This window comes from Nuphar pumila, chromosome 10 (genome assembly GCF_984573655.1).
Source record: "Nuphar pumila chromosome 10, dmNupPumi1.hap1.1, whole genome shotgun sequence".
NCBI classification, from domain to species: domain Eukaryota; kingdom Viridiplantae; phylum Streptophyta; class Magnoliopsida; order Nymphaeales; family Nymphaeaceae; genus Nuphar; species Nuphar pumila.
Genome location: NC_143258.1, coordinates 9001794 through 9011725, shown reverse-complemented (window position 1 = coordinate 9011725; position 9932 = coordinate 9001794). Strand labels below are relative to the sequence as shown.

General features: G+C 42.4%; 1 protein-coding gene across 1 annotated transcript in view; it reads left to right on the top strand.

Moving 5' to 3' along the window:
- The first annotated feature begins 242 nt into the window (after positions 1-242).
- LOC149823444 (putative leucine-rich repeat receptor-like serine/threonine-protein kinase At2g04300) overlaps positions 243-9932 on the top strand; it is a 32731-nt gene continuing 23041 nt past the window's right edge. The window contains exons 1-2 of the mRNA XM_090018336.1: positions 243-765; positions 8781-9256. Coding sequence (XP_089874462.1) covers positions 245-765; positions 8781-9256 — 997 coding nt within the window. The 5' untranslated portion in view covers positions 243-244. The remainder of the gene's footprint in view (positions 766-8780; positions 9257-9932) is intronic.

Sequence of the window (9932 nt, the reverse complement as noted above, 5' to 3'; positions counted from 1 at the left end):
GATATTTTGCACTTTTTAAACGGCTAACGAAATGTCTTGGCATTTTTCAAAAAATATCCCCTTATTTATCACAGCGAATGCAGCAGCTATATATGATCGAACTCTACTTATGCTCACCTGCATCCCTCTTAGTCGTTTAACAAGTGCTACCAACAAAGCTTAAACATTTCTACGGTACGAACTTTCCAGGAAACTCATAACTTACTCTGTTTGACATCATTTCTTTGTTGCAATTACAGTGTTGATGAGCATTGACTGTGGAACGAGTGGTACATATGCGGATACACTGAACATCACATGGGTTGGAGATGACCAGTACATACAGACTGGGAAGAATGCAGAAGTTAAAATCAGTAATACACTTTTAAGGCCATACACCACTCTCCGATACTTTCCCACAGGGAAGAAAAACTGTTACTCCTTTCCTGGCATAGGTCAAGGCAATAAGATTCTTATTCGTGCTACATTTTACTACGGCAATTATGATGGTTTGTCATCACCACCAGTATTTGATCTCCAGTTCGATGGGAATGACTGGTCCCAAGTCATCACTTCCTTGAATGAAACGACCATCTTTGAGATGATCTATGTCACCAAAGTTGATAATGTTAGCGTCTGCGTCGCTCGAACACGGCCTAACTCTATTCCCTTCATCTCTACTCTTGAATTAAGGGCGCTAGACTCAAGTATGTATGGTGGTATGGAACCTAACGTTGCTCTGTTCACCAGAGCCAGGCTTTCGTATGGTGGAACTCAGGTCGTGAGGTAAGACAAGATTGCCATGGTATCAACATTAAGGCTTTCATATTACAAACAAAATATTTCAAAGCATAGAAAGCAATCCCAAGATTTTGATAATGAATTAGGCTCTCTTTGGATGCCTTGTATTGAGATGGACACCATGATCCGGTGCTCTCATGATCTCAGCTGTTTGAGAGCAGCGGTGTTGCCAAAACACTGCATTGGGAAAGGAGTTGGCAGCCTCAACACTTTTCAATACCATTCACAAGAGGATGTTTTTGGTAACTCCATCCTCAACACCCATTTTGGCAAAACATGGAAATGGTGTCCTGTTGGGTTAAACCACCACGTTGGTGGTGGTTACCCACGATGTGGGTAACGCTTCCCCACATGAGATGTTCCTTCCGTTAAACCTGAAAACAGAGGGAACGATTACTCAACCGTTCCCATTTCATGACTTATAAAAGGGTTTCATAAGCAACCCTTTACATAAGTGAAAAATACAGAAATTTGAGGAGGGAAGAGGTCGACTCACCGTCTGCATAAGGAGGCCTGCGCTTGTGGTGGCTGCGGACAGGCTGAGTTGAAGAATCCCTTTCTCCGGCGACCTCCAACCTCCTTCAATGGCCGCTTCAGGTACGCCTTGTCTGTTTTTCTGTTTTCTGTTTGCTATGCAGGGCCACTGCTACAGTGACGCCGTCTGGTTTGCCGCCTCGCCGGAAATCCTCACCGGAATCCTACATTGGGTTATGGGCCCACACCCCGCTTTCGCTGCGGGGTGTGCTCCGGTTTTGACCAGAAATGCAGGTCACCGTGGGGTGACCCTGCTGCTGGTCACCGGCGCCTGTCGACAGTATAAAAAAAAAAAAAGTAACTTACCTCTGTTCATGGGGGTTTTTCCTGTCGGCATGGATCCCGCCGACGTCTTCATCTTCATCCGCCATCAGGAGGCTGCAGGAGCTGTCGCCGACGACCATTGAGTCGCCGGATTTCTAAAGACTTCTGCGGCATTGGTTTTGGCCGACGGATGGCTGATTTCGCCGAAGAAGGGCGCCATCTGATGGCGGTGTTGGTCGCCGGTGAATGGTGGCGTTGGTCGCCGACGGACGACGGCAATGATCGCCGGCAGGCGCCGGCGTTGTTTGCCGGCAGGCGGCGGCAACACCCTGCAAATTTTGAAAAAGGGGCGAAATGGGGTTCTGTAAACCCTAACTCGACCCTTTATTTTTGTTTTTTCGGGTCGGGTTCATTTTTTGAACCGGACCCGACCACCTGAAATCGATCCATAAAGTGATTCGGATCGGATCAGGAATTCGGGTGGGGACCCGCTCGTGTCCGACCCGGATAAGGAAAACCCCGGGTCAGACCCGGATCCAGCGGTAACCGGGTCTGACCCGGATCCGGTATATACCGGGTCTGACCCGAATCCGGTCTTAACCGGGTCAGACACGGATCCGGTCTTAACCGGGTCAGACCCAGATCCGGTCTTAACCGGGTTTGACCCGGATCCGGTTAGTACCGGGTCCGACCCGGATCCGGTCAGCAGTTGTAACCGGGTCCGACCCGGATAAGGACTGTACCGGGTCTGACCCAGATCCGGATAACCCCGGGTCTGATCCGGATCCAGTTAGCAGTCGGGTCTGACCCGGATCCAGAAGGGTCCAGGCACTATTTGGCCTGAACCGGATCAAGGACTGACTCAGTCCCCTTCCGGGACCGGTTCGGAGCCGTTTTTGGCCGGTTCATTCTAGTTTCTTACCGGTTCCGAGATGTTAAGACCCTGTTTTCTTAAATATAAGAAAATATAGGGGTTTTGGCATACGGTTATAGGGTTTTAATGAACTTTTGTTCATATTTGACCCGGTTCATAAGGTTTAGAATCGGTTCAGACCCTTGCATGAACGGTTCAGGGCTGTTTCAGACCGGTTCAGAGTGCTTTAAGACCGGTTCGTGATACATATGACTGGTTTATTCAGTTTAAGAACCATTTCAAGGGTCATATGTCTAGTCTATTCGGTTTACGGACTATTTTAAGATATAATTTTGCATATTAGCATTAAGGATAGTTAAATGAATCAGTGTTTTCATGTCACCAAAGTGACTGAATACACGTGAGTCATGAATGAATTTTATACTATCATACAGTTCCTAAGCCGATATGCACATTGTACTTATATTCATGAAACGATAGACGACCCAAAGGTAGTTTTATCGTGTTTGGAATTTAAGTAGGGTAGAATAAGGTAAATGTGTCGAGATACATCACACATGTGTATCCAAAGGTACCTTGTGTTGATGGTCTATCTTCACAAGAACCTTAGTTTTACCAAATATGGTCGGTAGGCGAAGTGGTTTCGCGTGTCGGAGCTCTTACCAAAGTAGGACTCTGATGACCCCCTTCACTCGCCTGGAAAGAAGCATATCAAGGGCCTTTATTATTTTGCTTTTTCCACTAAAGTTTTAGTCTCGTATGAATGTTTCCTGATACGTGTCTTTTGTCATGCAGTTTCTAGTTCTGTGATTTTAGATGGCTCTAGCTTAATTCCTTTTCTAGATGGATCTAATTTTAGTGATTGGAAAGAAACTGTTTTATTTGCATTAGGGTATATGGATCTAGATCTGGCCCTAAGGTTAGATGAACCCGCTGCCCTCACTGATCAGAGTACTGCTAATCAAAAGATTGCTTTTGAGAAGTGGGAGCGCTCGAATAAACTTAGCTTGTTGCTTTTGCAATCTAAAGTAGCTAAGAACATTCGGAGTGCTATCCCACAATGCAGAACAGTGAGGAAATTCATGAATGCCATTGAGACACAGTTTGTGAGTTCAAACAAGGCCAGAGCTAGTACCCTGATGTCAAAACTGATATCTATGAAATATGCTGGAGGGGGAAACATTCGCCAACACATTTTGGAGATGAGAAACATAGCGTCTCAGCTGAATGACATGAAGCTCTCCATCTCTGATTCTTTCCTAGTGCATTTAGTTCTAACGTCCTTACCTTTGGAATACAGACCTTTCAAAATCTCATACAACACACATAATGATGAATGGACATTTAATAAACTCATGTCCAAGTGTGTTGAAGAAGAAGAGAGGATGAAAGGTGAGAAGGTGCAGAGTGCACATATGGCTTCTCATACGTCCAAAGTAGGACCAAAGAAGAATGCATTTAAGAGAAATGCTAGGAAGAAGCCAACTGGGGATAAGTCATCCCAAGATAAGCAATCCAACTCTGCTCCCATAAAGTGCTTCTTTTGCAAGAAGAAGGGACACATAAAGGCAGATTGCATAAAGTACAAAAAGTGGTTGGAAAAGAGAGGTAATTTGTCATTTATTTCTCATGAATGTAATTTATTACAAATTCCTGAAAATAGCTGGTGGATTGATTCTGGTGCTACTGTTCATATTTCCAACTGTCTACAGTTGTTCCTGAGCAAAAGGGAACCAACAATGCATGAGAAAAGCATCTATTCGGGAAACAAGATGCGTTCACATGTGAAGGGTGTTGGAACCTGCAGGATTACTCTGGATACAGGCGTAGTTTTAGATCTTTATGATGTCTTTTATATTTCATCGTATAGTAGAAACTTAATTTCAATTTCAAAGTTGGATAAATTTGGATATTGTTTTAAGTTTAAAAATTCCAAATTGTTCATATTCAGAAATTCAATTGAAATTGGTTCTGCATCTATTTATGATGGTTTATATAGATTGAATGTGAAGATCCAAACTCAGGAGTCTTTGACTTCTGAATACGCATTAGTTGGAAATAAACGTAGCATGACAGATGACAAATCTTACATGCTTTGGCATCGAATGTTGGGTCATATCTCTGAAAAGAGAATAAAGAGACTGGTAAATGAAGGGATCTTGCAATCTCTATATTTTACTGACAATGACGCATGTGTTGATTGCATAAAGGCTAAGCATACAAACACATATAAAGAGGGTGCCAAACGCAGTAGTGAGATATTAGAAATAGTCCATACGGATGTATGTGGACCATTTTCCCCCTGTTACACAGGCGAAAAATATTTCGTCACCTTTATTGATGACTATTCTCGGTATATGTATCTCTACTTGATTTTCGAAAAATCTGATGTTTTTCAGATGTTTAAAAAATTTAAGAAAGAAGTAGAGAAACAAACTGATAAGGTTATTAAAATAGTTAGGTCTGATAGAGGTGGCGAATATTATGGTAGGTTTACTGAGATGGGGCAAAGGGAAGGACCATTAGCGCGATTTCTTAAAGAGAAAGGCATTGTGCCTCAATATACCATGCCTGGTAGTGCCTATCAGAATGGTGTAGCTGAAAGGAGAAATCGTACGCTTAAAGAAATGGTCAGGGCTATGTTGAATTATTCAACACTTCCCATAAAGTTGTGGGGTGAAGCCTTAAGGACAGTTGTGCATATTTTGAATAAGGTTCCTACGAAATCTGTGCCTAAAACTTCTTACGAGCTGTGGACAGGTAGGAAACCATCACTGTCTTATATGCACATATGGGGATGTCCTGCAGAGGCTAAACTGTATAACCCCCACATTAAAGCCTTTGATCCAAGAACAACCAGTGGATATTTCATTGGTTATCCAGAAAGATCAAAAGGGTACAGGTTTTATTGCCCATCTCACTCACCACAGATTGTTGAAACGGATAAGGCTAAATTCCTAGAAGATGGTTCAGTAGGATTAAGTGCACTTCAAAGCATTGGTTTTGAGGAAATACAGGATCCAGTTTTATCACCTGTTAAGAAAAACATCGAAAGATACCACATTGTTATTCCTAATGATAGTGTGGTTGATCATTCGATTGTTAATGCACAAATCCAAAGTGAACCTATTGTGGACAATGCGAAAGAACACGAGCAGGATGATTAGGTTTCATCTGAGCCTGAGGAACAACCTGTTTGGAGATCCACAAGGATTAGGAGATCTGTCATACATCCTGATTATGTGGTGTACCTTCAGGAGCCTAGTGATTTCATAGATATGAATGATGACCCGTTGAATTTTATGGAAGTTGTTGAGAGCAAACAATCTTCGCACTGGATTGAAGCCATGAAAGAAGAGTTAGACTCTATGGCTAAAAATCAAGTGTGGGATCTTGTCACGTTACCTAAAGGAGTAAAGCCTGTAGGGTGTAAATGGGTCTTTAAGACCAAGAAGGACTCCAAAGGTAACATAGAGAGACATAAAGCAAGATTGGTTGCTAAAGGATTCACCCAGATAAAGGGCATTGACTATAATGAGACATTTTCTTCTGTCTCAACTAAGGAGTCAATGAGGATTATTTTGGCCCTCGTAGCTCATTATGACTTGAGCTACATCAGATGGATGTGAAAACAGCGTTCCTCAATGAGGATCTGAATGAAGAGGTATACATGGAACAACCTCTTGGTTTCTCTGAAAATGATCGTTTGGTTTGTAAGCTTAACAAATCAATATATGGACTTAAACAGGCCTCCCGACAATGGTATATTAAATTTTCTCAAGTCATTGTGACTTTCGGGTTTACAGAAAACATTATTGATCAATGTATATACCTTAAGGAAAGTGGGAGTAAGTTCATTATATTGATGTTGTATGTGGATGACATCTTACTTGCAACCAACTATATGAAGTTACTTTCAGAGACAAAACAGTTTCTTGCATCATATTTTGATATGAAAGATATGGGTGAGGCAGCTTATGTACTTGGCATTGAGATTCGTCGAGACCGAGCAAAAGGGTTTCTAGGCCTCTCCCAAAGATTCTATATAGAAAAGGTGTTAAAGAAATATGGGATGGAAAATTGTGCTCCTACTTCTACACCCATATCAAAAGGTGACAAGCTGAGCCTAAAGGATTGTCCACAGAACGATATTGACAAAGCACAGATGAGTGCTTATCCATATGCATCAGTTGTTGGCAGCTTGCAGTACGCGCAGACATGTTCTCGACCAGATATTTCTTTTGCAGTAGGGGTACTTGGCAGATTTCAGTCTAATCCAGGTTTACCCCATTAGAAGGCTGCCAAGAAAGTCTTGCGGTATTTGCAAGGGACAAAAGACTATATGTTAATGTATCATAAAGTTGACCACCTCGAGGTCATTGGCTACTCAGATGCGGATTTAGGAGGATGCCTTGATAGTAGAAAGTCTACTACTGGGTACGTCTTCTTACTTGCTGGGGGAGCGATCTCTTGGAGGAGTGGAAAGCAGACGACCACTGCAGCCCACACCATGGAGGCAGAATTCATTGCATTGTACGAGACTACTTCGCAGGCTATATGGTTAAAGAACTTCATATCACAGTTAAAGGTGGTCGATTCCATTGGGAAGCCACTGAAGGTCTACTGTGATAATGAAGCTGCGGTGTCCTTTTCAAACAACAACAAAAGTACTACGTCATGCAAGCATATGAAATTGAAGTATTTTGTTGTTAAAGAAAGGACGGAGAATCATTTAGTGCATATTGTCAATATTGGTACCAAAGAGATGATTGCTGATCCTCTTACTAAAGGGCTAGCACCAGGATTATATTCCGAACATGTAATGAGGATGGGATTGTTAAACTCTTTTTGACATATGCATATAAAAAAAAAGTGATCACTTTCAGTCTTTTGATTCTCATTTTGGTTGTTGTTAATCTCATAAGGATTAGAGATTCAACTAAGGACCTTTAGAATAGAATATAAAGGCCATTCTATTCATCAAGTTATTCCCATAAAGTTTTCTGGTTAAAAGGTTTATCGTCGGAACAAGTGGGAGAATGTTGGGTTAAACCACCACGTTGGTGGTGGTTACCCACGATGTGGGTAACGCTTCCCCACATGAGATGTTCCTTAATTCCGTTAAACCTGAAAACAGAGGGAACGGTTACTCAACCGTTCCCATTTCATGACTTATAAAAGGGTTTCATTAGCAACCCTTTACATAAGTGAAAAATACAGAAATTTGAGGAGGGAAGAGGTCGACTCACCGTCTGCATAAGGAGGCCTGCGCTTGTGGTGGCTGCGGACAGGCTGAGTTGAAGAATCCCTTTCTCCGGCGACCTCCAACCTCCTTCAATGGCCGCTTCAGGTACGCCTTGTCTGTTTTTCTGTTTTCTGTTTGCTATGCAGGGCCACTGCTACAGTGACGCCGTCTGGTTTGCCGCCTCGCCGGAATCCTACATGTCCATCTCAATACAAGGCATCCAAAGAGAGCCTAATTCATTATCAAAATCTTGGGATTGCTTTCTATGCTTTGAAATATTTTGTTTGTAATATGCCAAATCACTAGTTAAATTTTAGAAGCTAATATAGTCTTTTGTTCGCAAGTATAAGATTTTTACTTGCCATTGTGTTAGTTCAGGTTAGTTTCCATTTTCTATTTGATTCATAAATGGACTGCTTGCCTGTTAAGGATAAATCTCTGCTAAAACTTCGAGCTTAAGGATGTAGTTTGAGTTTTCTGAAAAGCCAAGCCTGCTTGAATGACAGTTTGAACAACTAAATTTGATAAAAGTATTTTTCTGAATTGATTTATTTGAAACTGTTTTTCTAGAACCAGTTTAGCGCTTAGGATGTGAATCGTGTGTTCGGTTAATGATTCATGATTTTTCTGTCCTAGAAAATGTTGATGACACTGATCGATCCTAAGAGACTTGCTGCATCAACCAGTCGGACTTTTATAGAAAAGGAGAAGCTCTTAGAGGGCGTTTAACATGAGGCTCGGGTGAGAGTACTTTACAAAGTACTCCAGCCACACAAAACACAAAATAGTTAACACGAGTAGTGATTTTATATGTAAAACAAAAACACAGGAAATACCTGCGTGTGACAGCGATTTTCTGTATTTTGGGTGGCTCGAGTACTTTGTAAAGTGTTCGGGCCCATCGCTGGATCTAATCCGGTTTAACACCCTGGATGCAACACTCCAGGACAATTCATCATGATGTCTGTGCAACAAAATCTTAGAGCCTCAGTTATCCTCAAGCCAAGAAAAAAACCATATCTATTAACAACACATAATGAACTCATGCAAACAATAATTAATTGATTTCATGCCTTCTTGCAGGTATCCAGATGATCCCTACGATCGGTTATGGTGGTTAGTAAATCTTTCAGGCCTTGGAGTGACTGTGCTAAATAGTAGCTCGGAACCAGTAACAGAAGGTCTGGATGACAAACCACCAAAAGCTGTTTTACGGCAAGCAATAACACCTGTGTCGAATTCATCTACTCATCTCACGATCCCAACCCTCATTACATGGGCTGTGCCAGTACGTTGTTACCTCAATCTCTATTTCTTCGAAGTATCTCCCAACAGCATCCGGTCCTTTACACTTCTCTTAGACGGTCAGCTATTCTATGAGAACCCAATAATTCCTAAAGTAGATGTGCTGGAAGTTTATCATCCTGGACATAATCTCTCATCCAGTTCTGTACTCTCATTGGTGAGAAGCAGCAACTCCACCCTACCTCCCATCATTAATGCAGCTGAGTTCTTTACTTACAGTAATTTGCTCACCAATGGGACTGATAATTCTGATGGTACTCTCTCTCTCTCTCTCCCGTGATTGTCATATTCTTTTGAGAGATTTTAAGTGTTTATTATTCATTCAAGATTCGAACAATCACTACAAGAAAAACATGGATTAGCGATGGATTAACAATGGCGTCCGTCGCATAATCTTGATCGCTAATTAGCGATAGAACTTATCCATCGCTAATTTGCTACAGATTAGTGATGGACATGATCCGTCGCGAGTACGTCGCTATTTTAAATTAGCGACATATAATATCAATCGTGAGTCCATCGCTATTTTAAATTAGCGACGGATATTATTTGTTGCTAAATTTAAAAAAAAATTTAAAAATGCTCTCTATCGGGCGGTATTCCGCCAGCAATAGGCCGGACTAGTACCGCACCACACATGCGTTGAACCCGAGCGGCCCGGCCCGCCACTGCAGGGTCTTTTGCACAGAACCGACGCACTCTCCGGTACACTCTCCAGCGCCCTCCCGACCTGGTTCCTTGCTTTTTCGTCCCGACCTGCCATTGCGGGGTCTTCTGCACAATGCAGGAGAGTGCACCACCGAACTAGTGCACTCTCATGCGTGCTCTCTGGCGCCCTCTCGACCTCTGACCCAGCCCGCCACTACAGGGTGTTCTGCACAACGCAGTGGTTGCACCTCTGAACCGGCGCGCTCTCTGGTGCCCTCCTAA